This window comes from Telopea speciosissima, chromosome 2 (assembly GCF_018873765.1).
Source record: "Telopea speciosissima isolate NSW1024214 ecotype Mountain lineage chromosome 2, Tspe_v1, whole genome shotgun sequence".
NCBI classification, from domain to species: domain Eukaryota; kingdom Viridiplantae; phylum Streptophyta; class Magnoliopsida; order Proteales; family Proteaceae; genus Telopea; species Telopea speciosissima.
The window spans coordinates 41747765-41769715 of NC_057917.1; the positions used below are offsets into that span (position 1 = coordinate 41747765).

General features: G+C 49.2%; 2 protein-coding genes across 2 annotated transcripts; both read right to left on the reverse strand.

Annotated features, from left to right (window-relative positions):
- Positions 1 to 3544: 3544 nt before the first annotated feature.
- On the reverse strand, positions 3545 to 4000 carry LOC122650720 (uncharacterized protein Mb2253c-like). Its single transcript, XM_043844109.1, has one exon. The coding sequence runs from the start codon at positions 3998 to 4000 to the stop codon at positions 3545 to 3547; it is 456 nt and encodes a 151-aa protein (XP_043700044.1).
- A 2230-nt stretch (positions 4001 to 6230) lies between these two features.
- LOC122650721 lies at positions 6231 to 6959 on the reverse strand. Its single transcript, XM_043844111.1, has one exon. It carries the CDS (start codon positions 6957 to 6959, stop codon positions 6231 to 6233), a length of 729 nt encoding a protein of 242 aa, XP_043700046.1.
- Between the last annotated feature and the right edge of the window lie 14992 nt (positions 6960 to 21951).

Below are 21951 nucleotides of genomic sequence, written 5' to 3' on the forward strand. Positions count from 1 at the left end.
CGCTTTCCAGAGCGGCCTCCGCCTGCCCGCTCACCAGTTAGTGGTGGAGGTCCTTCACCACTATCCCATCTCTTTGGGTCAATTGGTGGCGAACTCCTGGAAATAGCTCATCGGCTTCTACATGTTCTTCGCCCAGCTTGGTTATAGGCCATTGTGGGCCATTTTTATTTTCTCTTTATGTTGAAGAAGACCTCGGACGAGTGGTTCTATCTGGCCCTGTGCGGCATGAGGGTGTCGTTGAAGACCGTGCGCTTTATAAGCTACATGCCTTAGTCTGCGAAGAAGTGGAAGGATCGCTTCTTCTACGCGACCATTCCTGGAGACCCCTTCAAGGTAGAGTGGGAGAGAGTGCGGTTGCGAACCATGATCATCGTCCCTGAGCTAAACCGGTATGACCAAGAGTCCCTCAGCTTGTGCATACAGGGCGTGGCCTTTCGACGTGCGCGAGCTGAAGAACGAGGATCTATTGGTCAGGCATGGTTTGAGCTCAGCTCAGGGTGAGAGTTTTGCCTTTAGTTTAAATTTACTTTTCTTGTATGCCTTTGCGAGTCAATCTCCTGACTTGTGTTTTCTTTGCTTTTCCAGTGAACTTTAAAGTGAACCCGAGGACGCTCCGCTCCAGTGTAGCGGAGGACAAGAAAAAGGCCCTCAAAAAGGTCTTCGAGGAGCAGGCCTGGCACGCCCCGGGCATCGTCATTAGGGGCTCGTCCAAAGCCCCCCTAAGGAAAAGGAGGTGCCGCCTCCAGCTCTACCACCAAAGGTCCCTCCTAAGGATAAGAGGGCCCGTGTTGACTTGGTCGACCTGGAGGCGCCCGCCAAGAGGACCGCCCTGGAGAAGGGCACGTCTGAAAAAGCCCCCGAAGACTACCCAGGAGGGCGCTGATGGGAGCTCGTCTTAGGTTCCACTGAGGGGGAGACGCTAGCTCAACTTCCGGTGGAATGTCTACGAGGGCGATTCAGCCTTCGGTGATCCAAAGGTCATGAAGGAGCTGATGGACTACGACCTCCCACTGGACCTGACGGCCATCCGCGAGCTCCCATATGACGAGCTGGCGAACTCGTTTGCCATGGATTTTGCCAAGGTAACCCTCGATCATAGCTGTGTTGCTTTTCCCTTTTTTGTGGCTCAAGAGTTTTCTGATTTGGTGTTATCTTTCCAGGTCGCTCGCAAGGCGAGGGAGATGAGACAAAGGATGGAGGCCCTCATTAAAGTGTGCGAGGATGAGAAGAAGAAGAGGAAGGTCGTGGAGGAGCAGGCCTTGGACGTTGCAACCAGAATTTCAGAGCTGGAGTTCCAAGCCAAGGACTATGTGGAGACTATCAAAGTCTTGATGGATCGTAAGGACGAGCTAGAGCAAGAGCTTGCCTTGCAGAAGAGGAAGGTCACGAGCCTCCAGAAGGACCTGGTCGACTAGGAGGCCCGTGAGGCAAGGGCCATCGAGAAGGCTGTAGAAGCGTACCAGGTCTCGCTGGAGCTACACAACTTCATTACCGGGAGGTCGATGAGGGTTACAAGGTTGGGGTGGGCGACACCGTTCGCTACGTCCTCCAAGAAACCCCCGGCTATACTTTCTCCAAGTTTAAGTACTACACACCTCCCATGCCTGAGTCTCCAGACGTCCCAGCCTCTCTTGTGCTTGAGGACCTTGCAGTTCCAAGCGAGCTTCTCGCTCTAGCAGATCCTTCCGCTCTCGATCCAGCTCTTCCGGCCGAGGTGGCCACTACTTCAGATCCTCTGCTAGCCCAAAGTTGAAGAATATATACTTTTTTTTTTTGTACTGCCTCTTCTTTCTTTTTTTTTTCATTTTTTTTTTAATGTAAATACCAAATTCTCCATCAATGAAAAATATACTTTTTCCAACCTTTGAGTACTTCCTTTATTTCTTGAACTCCTTAGGTTCAAAAACTTGGTGCCAGTCCTATGGACTAGTCTTTCGTGCCGACCTTAGAGGTCGGTCTTTTATGCCAATCCTATGGACTGGTCTTTTGTGCCAACCTCGGAGGTCGGTCTTTTATGCCAGTCCTATGGACTGGTCTTTCAGGCCGACCTTAGAGATCGGTCTTTTATGCCAATCCTATAGACTGGTCTTTTGTGCCAACACTTGACGTTGGTCTTTCGTGTCGACCTCAGAGGGAGGTTGGTCTTTTATGCTAGCCTATTAGGCTGGTCTTTCATGCCAACACTTGAGGTTGGTCTTTTTGAGTTTCCAACTAATAAATACAAAATTAACACGAACTGTATTCCATTAACATTGATCGCGAACAACTCTTACAGTGGCCTTACTGGTAAAATTTTCATAAATTCTCTGAGTTCCAAGGTCGTGGTACCTTGTTTCCCCCTGGGGTCTTCACGCGATATGTGCCTGGCCTTATCTGCTTGGAGACCATGTAAGGTCCTTCCTAGTTCGCGTCCAGCTTCCCTTAATGCTAAGGTTGGGAGGTGCTCACTTTGCACAGAACCAAGTCTCCAGCCCTGAATACCCTTTCCTTCACCTTAGAATTGTAGTAGCGTGCTGTTCTTTGCTGATAGGCTACATTTCTCATTAGGGCGTCTTCTCTCACCTCGTTGAGGAAGTCCAGGTTGGCTCTCAGCCCATCCTGGTATGTTCTTTCGTTGAAGTTGAGGCTCCTTAGTGAGCCCATTAGTACTTCCACTGGGACCAAAGCTTCAGTCCCATAGGCTAACCGAAACGGGCTCTCCCCCGTGGGCATTCAAACAGTAGTTTGATATGACCATAAGACGCTTGGTAGATCATCCACCCATTTTGCCTTTGCTTTGATCAATCTTCTTTTTATCCCAGCTAGTAAGGTACAATTGGTGACCTCTGCTTGGCCATTTGCTTGAGGGTAGGACACCGATGTCGTACTGTGCACAAAATGCCCTGAACTTTCAATTGTTGAATTGAAGCCCGTTGTCTGTCACCAGTATTTTAGGCAGCCCAAACCAGTAGATGACTTTATCTCTGAAGAATTTCTCCATTTGGTGTCGTGTAATTCTTGCCAGTGGCTCTTCTTCTACCCATTTGGTGGAGTAGTCCACCGCGACAACGAGGTACTTCCTTCCTCCTGAGGCCGGGTGAAGTTGTCCAATATGTCCATTCCCCACATAGCGAATGGAATAGGGCTAAGTATTGAAGCCAGCTCAGTGGCCGGTTGGCGTGGTATGGACGTGAACTTCTAGCATTGCTCGCACCTTTTCACGTATTGGATGGTGTCCCTTTGCATATTTGGCCACTAGAAGCCTAGCCGAAGCACCTAGTAGGCTAAATGGCGACCTCCTATGTGGCTACCACATATTCCCCTGTGCACCTCTACTAGGGTGTTCAATGCGCGAGTAGGCGTTAGGCATTTCAACAATGGGGTGGATACTGACCTCTTATATAGTTCTCCCTCCACCATAGTATATCTCGCTGCGCGACCTTGCACCTTGCGTGCCTCGACCCTATCCTCTGGTAGGACATCATCCCTCAGGTACGTGACGATTAGGTCCATCCAACTTGGCTCTATCTCGATCGGCGCAACCTCTCTGACTTGGTGGGAGGGTTCAGATAAATTTTTGATATACACTAACCCCATCCAATTGAGCTAATGCCTCCATTGAGAGGCGTGAGAGCGCATCTGCCTTTCCATTCTTGTTCTTTGGTATTCTATGCATCTCGAACACCTTGAACGAGGCCACCAGCTCCTTGGCCATGGAAAGGTTTGCCGCTATGCGGTCGTCCTGGGCCTTATAATCCCTGTTCACTTGATTCACGACCAGCTGTGAATCACCTCGTATTGCCAATCTCTTGACCTGAATGGCCTTGGCCATTCTAAGGCCCGCTATCAGTGCCTCATACTCTGCTTTGTTGTTAGATGCTGAGAACTTGAAGTGCAACGCGAACTGAATCTTGAAGCCCTGCGGACTTGTCAAAATGAATCCTGCTCCACAACCTTCTGAGTTACTCGACCCATCCACGAACATTGTCCAGGATGGTTCTGAACTAAACTCCTTTTCCATCTGGTCCTCTTGTTCTGGCTCGTTCTCGCCCTGAGTGCCCTCAACCACGAAGTCAGCCAGGGCTTGGCCCTTTATGGCTATCCTTGGCCTATACTCGATCCGATACTCGCTCAGCTCCACTGCTCACGCTATCAGCCTTCCTGACACATCAGGCTTGTGGAGCACTTTCTTCAACGGCTGGTCAGTCATGAGTAGGCCTGAAAATATGGCCTTAGCTTTCTTATCGCTTTGACAAGTGCGAACGCGAGCTTCTCGATGTTTGGGTAGCAGCTCTTGGCCTCTAACAGTACGTGGCTAATATAGTACACTGGCTTTTGTACCCCATCTTCCTCTTTTACTAGGGTCGCACTTACTACCATTGACGACGTTGCCAAGTACACCAATAGTTCTCCCTTCGGATCAGGTTGTGCTAATAGAGGTGGATTGGCTAAGTACTTCTTCAGATCGTCGAAGGCCTTTTGACAGTCCTCGGTCCATGTGAAGCCCTTCACTTCCTTTAAGTTCTTTAGAGTCTTGAAGAAAGGCACGCATTTGTCCCCAGATTGCGACATGAATCTGGCTAGCGCAGCTATTCTTCTATTCAGCCTCTACACTTCGCGAATAGTCCTGGGTGGGCTCATCTCTTGGATGGCCTGTATTTTTGCTGGGTTGGCCTTGATCCCCCTTTGGGACACCATATATCCAAGGAATTTTTCTGAACTTACCCTGAAGGCACACTTGGCTGGGTTCAGCTTCATCTGGTGAGCTTGCAGCACCTGGAACACCTCAGCTAAGTCAGCCAAATGGTCTTCGCTCGTATGCTTTTAACCAGCATATTGTCCACCTACACCTCCATGTTCCTACCAATCTGGGCCTTAAACATTTTGTTGACCATTCGCTAGTAGGTCACCCCTGCATTCTTTAGGCCAAAGGGCATGACTAGGTAGCAGAAGTTCTCCTGGTCTGAACAAAATGCCATGTACTTCTCATCCCCTTCTTTCATCAGGATCTGGTTATATCCTGAGTACGCGTCCATGAAACTTAATCTTTTATACCCCGCTGTCGCGTCTATTAGGAGGTCAATCCTGGGGAGAGGGTGCTCGTCCTTGGGGCACTCCTTGTTAAGGTCGGTGTAGTCTACACACATCCTCCACTTCCCATTTGGCTTTGGCACCATCACCACGTTGGCTAGCCATGTAGGGAACTGCTCTTCCTTGATAAAGCCAGAGGCTTTTAACTTCTCTATCTCTTCTTTCATCGCAGCTTATCGTTCTGGGGTAAAGCTCCTTCTCTTCTGCTGGATTGGATTCCTTGTTGGGTCCATATGCAGGGCGTGCTCTGTGATGTGGCATGGGATGCCTGGCATGTGAGCCGCTGTCTAGGCAAACACGTCAGCGTTCTTCTGGAGGAACGACGTGAGCTCTTTTGCCTCTTCCTCCTTTAGTAGGGCCCTGATCTTCATGGTCTTTGCGGGGTCCTGGTCATCAATCGCGATCTCAACGAGCTCTTCGACTGGTTCACCTTATTGGTAGCACTGATTGCCTATGCGGTTGTCAGTGACTTCTACTGCGAAGGCCGTTCCCCTGTAGTTTCCTTTGATCTGCTTTAGGAAAGCAGCGTGGCATTCCCATGCTTTTTTTTGTTCAGTTCGGCATTCTCCTATGCCGTTTGGTGTAGCGAATTTGACCTTTAGGTGCTTGGTGGAGACCACGGCCCCCAACTCGTTCAGACTTAGCCTACCCAGAATGACATTGTAGGCAGTAGCGACCCGAACGACCATAAAGTTTACCTTTATGGTTTTTTGATAGGGGGCGGTCCCCACTGTCATCAAGAGTTCCACCGACCCCTGGATCAGGGTGGGCGCTCCTGAGAACCCATACAACGGCGTGGTCTCAGGTTTCAACATGCCCGGCTCGAACCCAAACTGCAAATAGGCATCATACGATAGCATGTCGACTGATGCCCCCGTGTCCACCAAGATCCTGTGCACGGGCCGGTTGGCTATGACTACCTAAACCATGACTGCGTCATCATGTGGCCAACCCAGCCCCTCCATATATTCATAGGAGAACGTGATCATAGGCTCAGTCCGCGCTCTCTTCTCAGGCATTTCTACCACTGCAATGAACCGTGCTTTCGACTTTGCCCTACGGGATGACTCCTGCCCCGGGCCTCCCAGGATGGTGAGGATAGCTGGTGCTATGGAGGTGTTGGCTTCAATGTCAGTTCTCCTGACTTCTCTGCAATCGTCTCACCGATCTTCTCGACGATCTCGATCATCTCGTCCCCTTAGTCTGTCATCCCTCTTAGGGTCGCCCCTTGTGGCTTTGCGATCCCTAGAGGAATCTTTTCCATCCTCCTTGACATAGTGCCTCACATGGCCTTTCTGGATCATGTCCTTGATCTCTCTCTTCAGCTGCCTGCAGTCTTCTGTGTCGTGGCTGATGTCTCTGTGGAACTTGCAGTATTTCTTTTTGTTCCTGTCCTCAGGCCTAGAGAACATTGGCCTGGGCCACTGTAGCAGGCCTCGATCATACACCTCCATTAGGATCTTAGTCCTACTGGTGTTGAGGGACGTGTAATCCGGGCTTTGGTCTCGGTTTGAGTACCGATCTGACCTCGGTTTTTTAGTATCTTTCTTCTCCTCTTTCTTGCTCACTCTTTTCTTCTCTAGGGCCTTGGTATCAGCTGTCTTTCGTGCCTTCATAATATCAAACATGTTGGTGTACTGATAGTGGCAATCCAGCAGCTGGGGCATAGTGGTGATCGGCTCAAGGGCGAGCGACTTTACCAGGTCGTGGTTGGTTACCCCATTATGCAGGGCGTTGAAGGCCATGGCATCATCCAGGTCCTTAATCTCCACAGCCTCTCTATTGAAGCGTGTGATATAGTCCCTTATGGACTCATCAGGCCCCTGTTTTACCGCCAGCAGGTTGGCAACGGTCTTCTTTTGCTTGATACTGCTCTGGAAGCAACTCATGAATGCCTTGGCCAGCTCCGTGAAGCTCTCGATGGAGTTGGGCTTCAGTTTGGCGAACCAGAGTTCCGTCGATCCCTTTAGTGAGGTAAAAAAGAACGACACATTACGATGTTAGATCCTCCATACATCATCATTATCACGTTGAAGTAGCTGATGTGATCGTTGGGGTCGCCCTTCTCATCATAGGCCTCAAAGGTGGGAGGCTTGAAGCCTCGAGGAAGCTCAGCCCTCATGATCTCAACCGTGAAGGGGTGCTGGCCAGGCTTGAAACTCTCCTCGGGGACGTTGCCCTTCTCTAGGGCCTCCAACTTAGTGTTGATTTCTCTGAGCTTACGGGCGAGCTCGCTTTCAAATACCTGGTTAGCTCTGGGCTCAGCGGGTGCACGACGCACGTTTAAGTTGTACCGAAGGTCCTGTCTGATGATCTTTGTTGGCTGACTCACTCAGTACGTGCATCTGAATTTTTGGAGCAGCTCTGCTTAGTCCTACCGTGGGTCCCCCGATGGGTAGACACTGATTGCTTTACCACGCGGGAAGGGTCATTCCTCGTGGGTAAGTGTCCGATGCGAACGATCACCAGCGGGGGTGGATTCCTTCGGGATGGGTGTGACTACCTAGCCTTGCTTCCTGCCCCTCGTGCCTCTTCTCTGAGGGGCCTTGCATTTTCTCATGCCGGCCTGGGGGGCTGGTACTGGGGGTAAGACCGGCGCTGTGGCGGTTGTAAGATTGGCTGCTCTCACGACTTGCAGTTCTCTGACCACCTCTCTGAGGAACTCGTTCTGTTGTAGGACTTATCGTTGCTGATCCTGTATCTAACCCACTGAAGCCGATGCGTCTGGATTCATAGTCACCGGGATGAATCCCTCCGGCAAGGGAGGTGGGGGTGGCAGAGCCCTTGGACTTTGACAGGCCTACCCCCTTCTGGAGCTGTACTTGGCCCAGCCACTCTCGCAGCCGATGGTTGGGATGCTGTCGTGCCTGCTGCAACTGCCTACAGTTGGGATCCGGTTGGTGCCGCATTCATTCGTCGTAGGGTCTGCTTCCCTGCTTGTCCTCCTCCCCAGGTGTTTCTCGCCACTCAGCATACTGCTAGGTTCTCCATAGCCTGTGGAGCTTCAGGGTTGGTGGGAACCACGTTCTGTTCGCCTGCCATGGTCTCTAGTTGACTGGTGGAGGCGATTGTCGCTCCCACAGACGGCGCCAATCTGTTGCATCAGGAAACTATGTCAGAGCGTCCTGTGCCTTCAAAAGGAAGATTAGTAGAGGGTACCGAGCTGTGCCGGTGATTCCACTCCGATGCTTAAGTTAGAACCCTTGCAACAGATGAGAGTAATGGAATTCAGATGATCGTAGAGGGATGTTACCTCCCTTACTTATGGTGGATGATGGGCAGAACCGTGCCCTAATAGGAAAACTGGATTCTCGGAATGGAGTGAGAGTGTTTAGGAGCAATTTCAAGGATAACGTTCATCCCATAATTCCCTTAGTGCCTGATTAGGCATTGTACGGGCGATAATGTCACGCCCCTATCCCGATGTAAGATATTTTGCCACATAAGGGGATGATTGGGACAATACATGTCATCCCAACACCTACCAGGATCGCAGATACAGTGTCCCGAGCCAGAGTCCACCCTGTCATATTGATAACAGAAAAGAATGTACCAAAATGGAATATATCGTTCCAATTACAGAATTAGCGGAAGCGAAATTAAATTAAATCATGTGAAATTATAGAGCATCGGTTCTCTAATGATAACATATATTACACTTTTCATATTTGTAACCATTCAATCTCTCCTTATAAATAAACATACAGTTTATACATGATTGTGAAATGAATACAGAAATTAAATAATAACTATTTGCCACAAGGACACCATTCTTGGGTGTACGTCTACTTCCAAGTCACAGCCGCTGACTCCACTTGATTCACATCCAACAGTGCTCATCAAGAGTAGTACCTCCTGCATATCAACTAAAAAGGGTTGCGCAACGGGGTTAGCTATACCAGCTAGTGAGGGAGCAAAGGAGAATGCACACGCATATACACAAATAATATCAATATCAGAATGATGCATGCTAATGTTAGATTCATTTTTCACGTAGCACATAAATTCTATCGGTCAAGTATATGCTACTATGATAACTTGGGAGACACTGAGGGTCACTTATCCTATCGCCCCAGTGAAGCCTCAGTTATCACGCAGGAACCTACACCAGTAGAAACCATCAGGTCACCTAGTGGCAGACTCCGATAGTCATCACTACCCCTGTCTTGCCCTCTCCCGCCTCCACAGACCACATGTGCTCAGACTATCCAACATATAAACCCCTGTTGGCAAGGGTCGTCGCATAAGGGAACAAGCATCCTAGCTACAGATATACTATATGCAGGTCCTATTGTCCCGAGAGGTATTTCGGGTGCATCAACGTCCCATTCCATCTAGTACCTGGGTACTAGCACAACACGACACATACAGATCAGGATGGCATATAACAATTTTCATAATTAAATAAATTGGGGTTCTGGTACCGGCACACCCGACACCATAGCCCGATACAATGGTGAGAATAATATCGCAATCATAACAGTTCACATTTGAATAATAATGCAATGCGCACAATGCTTATATTTATATAGTAGCTTGCTTAAGATTGCATATTATATATATTTAAACCCAACAAAGTCACCCAGAACCCACTCACCTAACACGGGTGTCACCCGGCGTGGTTGACATGAATCTCACCGGTGCACCAGCTATCGGACTCACAGACGATTGCAGCAGAGGTGAGTCCATCCTTGACTCCGTTCAGGCCAAAAGGTAAAAGCAAAGCGTGTGGATCCACGGACGGAACTTGTTACTTAGATCCAGTCGTGCATCTGTTTGAGTTCTGAGACACACCCAAGAGCGATCGGACCCATGGGCGGATGTGTTTCCTTAGTCTGCCCCTGCATCCGATCGATCTCTGAGACATACCCGAGAGTGAACTGACCCACGGGCGGATGCAACAAAGTGAATCCATTCCTTCATTCATCCAGGTCATTTCACAGGGATTATACTGGGTAGACTGACGAACGGTACCACAATTGGTGGATCCGATTGTGCATTCGTCGGCAGTTTTGTGCAAGATTTCAAAGGGCTTCTGCTCCAGCTTGAAGCTTGGAGCACCTCAGCACCTCAGGGTCATGGAGGGGGTGTTTAGCCTCCCTAGGGTCACTAGATCCTAGGCTCACCTCATGGATCCAAGATCCTACAAGGGTTTGGTCTCAATTTAGTCCAAGGGTTGGGTTTCAAGGTCCAAAACCAAGGGTTCACCAATAATGGCTGCAATTGCAGCACTTAGGGACCATTTGTAGAGCTAGGCCAGCACCATTAGAGCTCCCAATTAGGGCCAAGCATCACCTTGAGTCCCAAATGGAACCCTAGGTTAGCTCAAGCTCAAGGAATTCATCAAAATGGAAAAAGGGAAATGGAGGAGAACCAAGTTTGGCGTCTTACCTTGGTGATATCCTCCTTCCAACCATCCTCTCCATCTCTTCTCCTCCTCTTCCTCTTCTCCTTTAGTCCGGTCAGCTCGGGGAGGAGATGTGGGGCAGCCAACCATCTTGGCATAGCTTCCATCCTCTTTCCTTCCCCTCTCATTCGTCTCCTACTTCTACTTCTTCTTCTTCCTTCCTCCTCCTTCTTCTCTTGTCTCTTCTCCTCCACGGTTTGCTTGGGAGGGGGAGAGATAAGGGAATGAGGGAGTTCTTTTATCTTTTAAGGGGTTAGAAGGGGCCTTAGGTAGTGTTTGGTTAGGTGTCCTTGGAACACATTTAACCCCTTAGGTCTTAAATGGGTTTTAGTTTAGTCTTAGGTCATGTTTGGTCCAAGTCATAGACCCTTAGGTCCATTTAGTTAATTAGGGTCTGTTTGGGTTGCACCCTAAGTCCATAGGACTTAATTGTCCTCTAAGGTCTGTTTGGTTTAAGTTGGGGTATATAAAACCCATTAATTCCTTTAAGTTAGGCCTTATGGGCCCACTTTCATGGCTCATTTAACCAACTAATGGTAAGGGTAAGGGTTCATATGGTCCAAAGGTCCAATTACAGTGTCTGGGACAAGGGTATGTGGGTTCCACAGAAAAAATTACCAAAAGGACAGGTGACAGCACGGGCGGATTCTCGAGCGTATTCAGTTCGAGTGAGTTCGTTCGTGACTCCGGTACCGCTGTCAGGGCCCAAACTTCAAGGAAAGTTGTGGGACTTTGGCCCACACTTCCAGGTCTTCGAGGGCTACTTTTAGTAATATTTTAGGTCTGGCCACTTAGGCATTACCCTTTGGTAAAGGTCTAAATTATCCTGGGGCACTTGAGTATATTTTGGGTGCGGGTGTAACAGATAATCTCGGGCCACGTTGGTTAGTGGCAAGCTTTGAGTTAGTTAGGCGAAGTATTAAGGTCATCCCTCCCTGGCACGGGCTAAATGGTCGTCCTTTGGGTAGTGACACAACGACCTCTGACAATGGCACGAACTGTGCTCTCGTACCGCGTCCTACAATTTATGTCACTCGGCTGTTCTCGCTCTTGGTGAGTTCATCGGCCTGTGTCTAGTCTTTGTGGCCTTAGCTTGTCCCTCACGTACACCTCAGATTGTTCTTGTAGAGAGAGGTCTCTTGACCTATCATAGGTCATGTGAGGAAGAGGATCGATTTTGGGGCTTTTAGATCCAAGGGTAAAACAGTAACTCTACCCATGGCCAGGGGTAGTTTGGGGATGTAAAAAAAATTAATTTGTTGACTTCATCACTTAACCACATAAAATAAGGAGGTTCTACGAGAACACAAGAACAAACTGTATTTACCAAACAGTTTTGAGGTGTTTTTTGCGTTCCCGCAAAACGGAAGAATAAAAGATTTGTTCCTTGGGTTACCAAACACAGCCTTCTAGCCCCTGAACTTTAGCTTTAGAGTTGAGGAAGTGAATTTGAATCTAATTCTTGTCAGATTTTGGATACTTTTGATCTTCATATGATACTTCTCTTACATGACATAGGTCCGGCTTGCAAAGCCCTTTCCTAAACTAGGCCAGGCCAGGGTTAAAGGGTATCAATATCAGTATCTGTGGCCATATCAGTCATCGTCATTACCAATATGAATACCATACGAATCAGATCATACTGGGAGTATATTTAAAAACAAAAAACATTTTTGGGATGATACTCCCAATTCGTATCGGTATTAGATATCGATGATACCGATACAACCAATATGATACCGATGCCTTGATCCATGGTCAGACCTTGAGGTTAGGTATTGTCCGATCATTTGTAATAATGCTAGACATACTTCAATTCAAGATGCACTTTCTAAGTGGAAATGGTTTTATCTATACTATCTCTTAGTTGGGAATAGTGATCTTAACATATAAGGTACGATAGCAAGAAAACCCCTGAACCTATAATTCATATAAAGAATTCTCATATTACTTGGTAGACAAATGAGTAAAATGAGTAACTTTATAAACAAAAAAATATTTATCTAAATATTTAGCCCAACAACAATAATTGCTTATAGAATAGATAAACATTAAAATACTCACACACACGAAAATAAAAATAAAAATGGCACATGCAAGGGATTTACACATTGTGTTCACATATATTGCCATCTCCCACACCAAGCCAATGAACGGATGGAAGGGGCGTTAGAGTTTTGTAGGTGCCACAAGGTGTATATCCTTTTCCTATATACTTAATTTATATGTACATAACAAGGGACTATCTAAGTTAATGACACCTCATTGTCCCCTATCTTATTCCAAAACTTCTTAAGGTAAGTGGTAGTAAAAAAGAATGTTTAAAATAATATGAAATCATATGTGCATTGATTTGCTTTTGAGAAGGGTATCATTAAAAAATCTCATACATTTGAGAAACTCTAAAATTCTTTTGCAATAGGGTAGCAATTTCTTGCTCGATCTCGTTGTTGCGATGTTGCTGCTGGAGACACTTGGCATCCTTGCATTTCTTGACAGAATGAAGTCAATTTTCTGCAAACTAGAAATTCATGAGAGTGGGTGGGGGAAAAACTCAACTCAACTCCGCCTTAACTCAAATAAACAGTGTTTTCATTAAGGAGCGCAAATGGAAATTTTCACTTTTGGACAAATTTTTCTTGAATAAAAGTTCTGATTTTTTAAGCCTTGTTGCTGATTCATCTCTCAAGGAACTTGTTATCTGTAATGGAGCCTCTGTCTTTGATTGTTCCATCTCTTCAATTCCTTCCCTACATGAAAAATGAGACGACTATACAGGTTTTGATTTTGGTTTCTCTAGATTTCTATTTTGAGCTTGGAGGGCAGAAGTGATAAGGCATGGAATCACCTTGCCAATCAGATGCTGCCACCTGGCCGAGCAGAGGTCAATCCAAGGACCGACCTGAATCGAGGGAAGTTGGGCCGACCCGGTCCCTAAGAGATCACATTTCTGAGCTGAGCACCACGACTCAGCCCACAAAGCACCCCCAAATTAGTCATCGGCCCCGAGCCGACCTCACACGAGTCAGCCGAGGCCGAGGCCTAGCTCTGAGGCTAACCACTGTGGTCGAGTCCTACACAAAAGCCTTTGTAACGGCTCACCGAGAATCGCAAAGCCACGTCAGCATAATCCGAGAATCGCGAGATAAGGATCGAGCCACAATCCTACCGTGATACGGAATCACACTTAGATATGGACTCTTACCTTAACAAGAGTTTGACCCCGAAAATAACTCTCCACTTCGCTCTACGCGAGAGAGCCTTCCAAGAGATGAACTCCTACCATACTAGGACTCTCCCAACCGCCTCACCTCACTCTATAAATACTCAGGTATGGAGCTTAAACACTCATCTCACTTTTTACTAAGCTGTTACGCTGTTGCACTGGAGACCTGACTGGAGCGTCGGAGATTCCTAGGCCGGAGCCACACCGGCTCTCTTGCGCTCACTCAGTTTTTTACAAGCTCATCCGAGGGCGAACCGGGCAACGAAGGTTTTCACACGCAACAGATTTGGTGCCGTCTGTGGGAACGACGTCAGCAAGCCATCGTCGTTTCTACCAACTTCAAGAGCAGGAACAATGGTGCATACGAGATCAGGGCAGCATGGCTCGACTTCCCGTGGAGATGAGCTCCAGTCGGTTGGGTAGGCGAGCCGATCACCGCCCCCTGAAGCATCACGGTAAGGCACGATCGGAGACCCCCTCAGGCAGGGGGTGTGCAGCCCAGCACGGGTGCCTCGGCCAATCCAATTCCCCTACCGGAGGGTGGGAATGGTGGAAGTGTGCTGGACACAGCAGTGGCTGACCGGACACAGGTCGAGCCAAACTTGAACGGGCTGAGGCTACCACTGCGGCCACCCTTCTCGGAGAATTTGGATTTGGAACCTTCGGTGAATAACTGGCAAGTTATGGATTTACAGCTGCAGATGCTCCACACCAACGAGATGCTGCGTACTTTCATGACCCAGATGGCCTGGGGTGGGCTGATGGGTCAACCACTGATCGCGCCCCCTCCAGCCCCAGTTTGCTTTAAAGGGAAACTTGCAGCAGAATGGTGGTCGGCATCGGGCCGAGCCAAGCCGAGCCGCATTGTCACATCCACCTCGTTAGAAAACTCCTCCTCCGAGTCCCAACCGAAGCCCTCGGTGGGAGGAGCAGGAGCATCGTCGGAGCTTGAAGACCGGGTAAGAGATCGAACCAGCAGCATCGGTAGCGAGGAGATTGGTATTTTAGGGCTGGCTCAGAGAGGATGGAGAGCCGAGGGCACACTGAGAACAGCAAGAGGTAGCCCCCCGACACCGAAGCCCACCGCCTCTTCGAGAAGAGCAGCCGAGAAGCCCGTGTGGGTCCAATTTCCAGATGGAAAGAAGAATAAGGAGGGGTGATGCTGACCGAGCTGACTAGAATGGCCGACCTCAATGGGACAACCATGTGAACCGATCCCGAGCTGAAGGACAAAATGGCTAACCTCGGCCGAATGAACGGGATAATTTGTATTAGGTGGATGAGCCGAACGGCCGAGCACCTAAAACCAAATTGGAAAAGCGGTTATAAGACTTGGCTGAGCAGGTGGAGGGATTAAAGAAACAGGCGACCCCGGACGCCTATTCCCTGATCGGACGACACCCTTATCCTCCTGAGATCATGGCCGCGCCACTACCGGCCGGGTTCAAGCCACCTCCCTTCGACCGGTATGACAGGATGACCGACCCGACGGATTATATCAACTACTTCAATGCGATGATGACCATGTACGGTGGAACCGAGATTGTCTCTTGTCGGGCTTTCCCCTCATCTCTCAAGGGCGCGACAATCTTATGGTTCTCCTGGTTGCCACCGAACTCCATAACGAGCTTTGCTCAGCTCTACCGAGCCTTCGTCATGCGCTTCCAAAGTAGCATGAAACACAAGAAGACGATGGTCAACCTCCTTAGCGTGAAGCAATGATCTGACGAGTTGATTTGAGCATTCGTCTCACGTTTCGACAAAGAATCCTTAGACATCAAAGATTTGGATGAGGCCATGGCCCATACTGTGATGAGCAACGGTCTCGCTGACATGGACCTCATCAAGGACTTGACCCGGAAGTCGACCAGAAACCTGGCCGAGCTCTTGGAGAGGTGCAATGAGTTTGTAAATATGGCCAAGGTGCTCCAAGCCCGGAAGGGAAACGAAGGCCGACCCGAGAAGAAAAGGCCAACGACCGATGATCGCAAGGAGGAAAAGCTGCCCAGGACAGATTGTTGAGCCGAGAGATGAGACTGAGCTTGCAGTCCCGATTACACCCCACTGAATACCTCGCGCAAGGAGATTTTGATGCAAATACAGGACGACCCCGACTGATACAAGCCGGGTCATTTCGGAATCCCAACAAGTATTGTCAATTCCACAAGTACATCGATCAGGACACCGAGGATTGTTATCAGATGAAAAGAGAAATTGAAGAGCTGATAAAAGTGGGGCACCTGAAGCGGTATGTCAAAGGAGGTCGAGAAGAACGTGGGGGCCAGCGACCTGAAGATCGCGATTAAAGGAGAGCTGAGCCGAGGCGAGGCCCAAAAATTGGCAAGTTGAGCGTGACGAAGATAAAGCCCAAGCTGAAAAGAAAGATGACGGATCCGGACCGAGCAATGACAAGGGCGCTCCCATATACACTATCCTTGGATGGCCCAGACAAGAGTCCACTTGGAAGGCCCGGGCAAATGCACAGTTCGTAGGAGTCGCCGAGATGCCAAGCAAAAGGCCGAAGTTTGAGGCAACGATCTCCTTCACCAAGGCCGACCTGGAAGGTATAAGTTTACCTCACGATGATGCTTTGGTAGTGTAGGTGGAAATTGCAAAGAGACCCGTTCATCGCATATTGGTTGACACGGGCGCATCCATGGACCTTATGTCGCTAGACGGGTACCGATAATTTGGCTTCGGCGATGAAGCGCTCAAGCCGGAGGGTACCTCACTTCTTAGGTTCTCGGGAGCCGTCGCCACCATCAAGGGCTTAATCGACCTATTGGTCACATTCGGACAAGCTCCATGTCAAGCGACGATCCAAGTCAAATTCATGGTAGTGCACTCGGTGGTGGCCTTCAACGCCATACTCGGCCGCCCATCATTGATCGTTCTCCAAGCCATCATCTTGCCAACACACTTGAAGATGAAGTTCCCTACAGAGAACGGCATTGGAGAAATCCGAGGTGATCAAAAGAAAGCTCGGGGGTGTTACGCCACATTCTTCAAGCAAAATAAAGGCAATGTCCATGGAATGGTGATGTACGTCGAACACCTCCCAGAAGACCAGCGGGATGAACTCACAGAAAGGCGCGAAAGACCTGTAGAAGACCTCATCCCGTTCTCCCTCAGCGATGAAGATCCGACAAAGACAGTACAACTCAAGTCATTGTTGAGCGAGGAACAAGGAATCGGTTCGAAAACTTCTTGAAGGTAAATACCGACGTCTTTGCCTGGTTGGCCGTCGACATGCCCGATATACCTCAGCATATAGCCGAGCATCAACTACACATAGATCCAAGCCGAAAGCCGGTTCAACAGAAGAGAAGGACCTATGCCCTTGATCTCCAAGCCAACATCAAGGAAGAAGTAGAGAAGCTACGCTGATCAGGATTCATCCGAGAAGAAAAATTCCCGACTTGGATGGCGAACGTCGTTATGGTTCTCAAGCCGAACGGGAAATGGAGGATGTGCATCGACTACACCGACCTTAATAAGGCCTGCCCAAAGGATGAGTACCCGCTACCTCAGATTGATCTCTTGATTGATGCCACGGTGGGGCATGAAATGCTGAGCTTTATGGATGCGTACTCTGGCTACAACCAAATCATGATGCATGAGGAGGATGAGTCGTACACGACATTCCGAACTAACGAAGAAAATTTCTGTTACAAGGTCATGCCGTTCGGGTTGAAGAACGCCAGAGCAACATATCAACGGCTGGTGAACTATATATTTCCTGGGCAGATTGGAAGAAACATGGAAGTCTACGTGGACGATATGTTAGTGAAGAGCTTGAAGGCTGAGCACCACTTGGCTGACCTAGAAGAAGCCTTCGGCGTGCTAAGGAAGAACCAAATGAAACTGAACCCCGCCAAGTATGCATTTTGCGTGACCTCGGGAAAGTTCATCGGCTTCATGGTCTCCATCAGAGGCATCGAGGCCAATCCAGCAAAAATCAAGGCCATCTAAGAGATGAGCCCTCCAAGGACGATCCGAGAAGTACAAAGGCTAAACGGGCGAAAGGCGGCGTTGGCACGATTCATGTTAAGGTCGGGTGACAAGTGCCTACCGTTCTTCAAGGCCCTTAAGAACATCTGAAACCCGAAGGACTTCATCTAGTCGGACGAATGTCAACATGCTTTTGAAGAGCTGAAGAGATACTTGGAGAACCCGCCTCTTCTCAACCGACCCAAGCCAAAAGAAGAGCTTCAAGTTTACTTAGTCGCTACCCCGGTGGCGGTTTGCGCAGTGTCGGTAAAGGAAGAAGGCCGAGCTCAAAAGCCCATATACTACATCAGCCATGTTCTTTTCGACGCCGAGATGAGATATTCCAAGTTCGAGAAGGTAGCATTCGCTCTTGTCACGGCCGCGAGAAAGCTGAGGCCATACTTTCAAGCTCATCCAATCGCGGTGCTGATCGACTGGCCTCTCAAGTAAATATTGCACAAGCCAGACGTGTCAGATCGACTGATTATCTGGGCGGTTGAGCTGAGTGAGTACGATATAAGCTATCACCCGAGGACCGCCATAAAAGGGCAAGCACTTGCTGACTTTGTCGTCGAGTGCACAATGCCCGACCTCGAGGTCGAGGAAGAGAAGATAGCAGAAGAAGCTAATGTGGGAGCTAAGACCGACCCAACCTGGACCATTAACGTTGATGGCTCTAGCAACCCTGGAGGGAGCGGGGCTGGGCTGATCTTAGTCAGCCCCGAGGGCTTTTGCATACAATACGCCCTAAGATTCAAGTTCCCAGCCTCGAACAATGAGGCTGAGTTTGAAGCCCTCCTAGCCGAGCTCCGAGTGAGCAAGGCTGTAGGCGTCAAACAATTGAGGGTACGAGGAGACTCACAACTTGTGGTCAACCAGGTCAATGGACACTATGAGGCGAAAGATGAAAGAATGATAGCCTACTTGAGCCGAGCGCGGGAGATGATTTCTGAGCTCGACCACTTTGAAATGAACCGAGTACCGAGGAAAGAGAATGTCGTGGCTGACACCCTGTCTAGGTTGGCCAAGGCCGACCTCCCAAATCTGAGCCGATCAGTGTACATTGAGATTCTGGAAAAGCCCTCCTTGCAGGAAGAAAGCGTCAAACACATTGAGGAGGATGGGGCGACCTAGATAGACCCCATTGTCAACTACCTGGAGAATGACCAGCTCCCGGAGAATCGGGAAGAAGCAAGAAAAGTCAAAATCTGAGCCGCCAAGTACACCATGATCGACGGAGTTTTCTATAAGAAAGCCATCTCAGCTCTCCTTCTCCGATGCCTCGGACAGAAGGGAGCCGAGTATGCCTGGTCGAGGTGCACGAAGGAATATGTGGGAGCCACATGGGCGGTCGAGCTCTAGCATATAAGATACTTCGATAAGGGTTCTACTGGCCGAGAATGCAAGAAGAGGCCATAAAGTATGTGAAGACATGCGAGAAGTGTCAGCTCTTTGCACCAGTGCCAAGCCGACCTGCAACAAAGCTGACCTCTATGCTGAGCCCGATCCCTTTTGCTATGTGGGGGATGGACATTCTCGGAGATTTCACCCCGACATCAGGGAACCGAAAGTATGTGGTTATGGCGATATACTACTTCACCAAGTGGGTCGAGGCTGAGCCCTTGGCAACCATCACCGAGAAGAGCATGGAGAAGTTCTTTTGGGATAAGGTCATCTACCGGTTCGGACTACCAAAAGTGCTCATCACAGACAATGGCACGCAATTCAATAACCCAACTTTCTGAGAGTTTTGCAAGCACTTCTATATTGACTTTCGACTGATCTCAGTAGCTCATCCACAAGCCAATGGGCAAGTAGAAGTGTCAAACTGAACACTACTTACGGGGATCAGAAGTAGGTTGGATGAAGCCAAAGGTAGATGGGTGGAAGAGCTGCTAAACGTCCTATGGGCATATCGGACAACCATGAGAACACCGATCAGGGAAAGTCCTTTTCGGCTAGCATATGGAACCGAAGCCCTCACTCCCGTCGAGGTCAAAGCGTCATCATACCGAGTGCTCAACTTCGATGAGAAGACCTACGAGGATGGGCTTAGAGCCAACCTCGACTTTCTCAATGAAGTTCGAGAGAACGCCTTGCTTCGGAACACAGCTTACAAACAGAAGACGACAAAATACCATGACTCGAGGGTGAAGGAGCGACTTTTTTGCCAAGGAGACCTCGTCCTCAGAAAGCTTAGCGCGTCCCAGCCAAGGCAGCAAGAAAATTTGGCACCAAATTGGGAGGGCCCGTACATAGTCTCTAAGCAAATTCACCCAGGAACGTATCGCTTATAGACTCCGGGGGGCAAGAAGGTATCAAGGCCGTGGAACTCGGAAAATTTGAAGAAATTTTTTTAGTAGTCTTCTTAGATACCCTGCTCGGCACAGTCTATGACGAGCATATTTTGTACTCGGCTTCGGCCTCGACGTTGATGATTCAATAAAACAAAGTCTTTCTCCACTACTTAGCATCCTTTCAAACTTTAAGCATGCCGAGTCATAAGACCAGTCCTCATAAACCTGGCCGACGTCAAAGACCGACCCTCATAGGTCGACAACCAAGTCGTAAGACTGGTCCTTATAGACCTGGCCAACCTAAAAAAGACTGACCCCCATAGGTCGGAAACCAAGTCGTAAGACCGGTCCTCATAGACCTGGCCGACCTAAAAAAGACCGACCCTCATAGGTCAGAAACCAAGTCGTAAGACCGGTCTTCATAGACCTGGCCGACCTAAAAAAGACCGACCCTCATAGGTCGGTAACCAAGTCGTAAGACCGGTTCTCATAGACCTGGCCGACCTTAAAGATCGACCCTCATAGGTCGGCTAAGTCAGAAGATCGACCCACATAGTTCGACGACTAGACCACCAAGCACAAATTCTCGCCACAGCTGAGCCGAATGAAAGATAAAAAGCAAGAAAAAATATCTAAGACATTGTGCTCGGCTATAGAGTCAGCTCGACCGCACAACCAATCGAGTGGTAGCTGGCCCGAGCTAACTGGGGAAAACAATAAGTTAATAAAGATGGACGATAACATGACCTCATCCCATCGCAGACGTTTTATGACCCAGCGGTCAGGCCGACCTGGCCGCCCCAGCACAGCGTAGCTAAAAAATAACCAAGTCCTAGAACTCTGCTAAGAGGCTGGGTCGACAGATCGGCCACGACACACAGATAATCAAGAACAACGCATGCAAGGAAAGAAAGGCAAATGAGCGCCGAGCCCAAACACTTAGACAATTTGTAAAAAGAAAGTTTTCTATTCATTAAAGGCTGACAGCCTGGCATGGTTACAAAAAGTGGGCAGTTCGGCCTAGTACATACAAAAAAAAGAAGAAGAAGAAGAGGTTATCCAAAACCCCGCGCAGGGGGAAGTGTACATCAAAAAAAGAAAAGGGAACCTAGAGCTCGGCGGTGTGGAGGGGGTCCTCGGCAGTAGGGTCCTCGACGGTGACCTCCTTGACGGCAGCGTCCTCAGTGACCTTGTCCTAGGGAACGGTCACGGCCAGGTTGGCCTGGTCGACCTCCACCCCAGCATCGTCTCCTTGCTCCTCTCCTTTGAGGGTAGGGTAGACAGCCTTTATCTCCTTCAGGAGGTCGGCCCGACCAGCCTCATAACCCTTGCCGTACGGTGGCTTCCTTATTTTATGGCACACCTCGGTGTATTCCTCCTACATGAGGTACTTGGTAACAGCCTCGGCTCAAGCTCGTGCCAGGTCATCCTTGGCCTTTGTCTTGGCTCGGTCGAGTTGAACCTTCAAGGCCTTGACCTCTTCCCCCCACTTCACCGCCGCCTCCCCCAAGCTCTTGACCTCGGCCTCGGCTTCCTGGAGCTTTGCTGCGGTCTCCCGACGCCTCAGGACAGCCTTGCTAGCGTCCTTGTTAGCCAACTCGACTTGAGCCTCAAGAGAGGAGTTCGAGGTCAAAAGCCGTTCGAATCAGAGGAGGGTCTCCACGGCCTTGAAAAACCCCTAAAAAAGACAATCGAACATTAGCAAGGCCGAGCACAACAGGTTGGACCACTCAATAAAAGCTGAACAGAAAGCTTACCATATTAAAGTCTTGGAACAAGGAGGAGAGGAGCTCAGGGTTGGTCAACTTCTCAAGCATTTCCTTGTCCCGGGGAAGCCGACTTGCTTCGAGCCATTCATTTGCATGCGGGGCCGACGTCAGGGCCGAGTCCCCTGGGAAGAGGCGTCAGTTCAGCCTCAGTGGGGCATTATTGGCCGAGGCCCTCCCCAGGACGTACCGGGA

Excerpts from the sequence above, each read along its gene's own strand:
- LOC122650721 (XM_043844111.1), bottom strand. The coding sequence starts at position 6,959 with ATGAGTTGCTTCCAGAGCAGTATCAAGCAAAAGAAGACCGTTGCCAAC.
- LOC122650720 (XM_043844109.1), bottom strand. The coding sequence starts at position 4,000 with ATGGAAAAGGAGTTTAGTTCAGAACCATCCTGGACAATGTTCGTGGAT.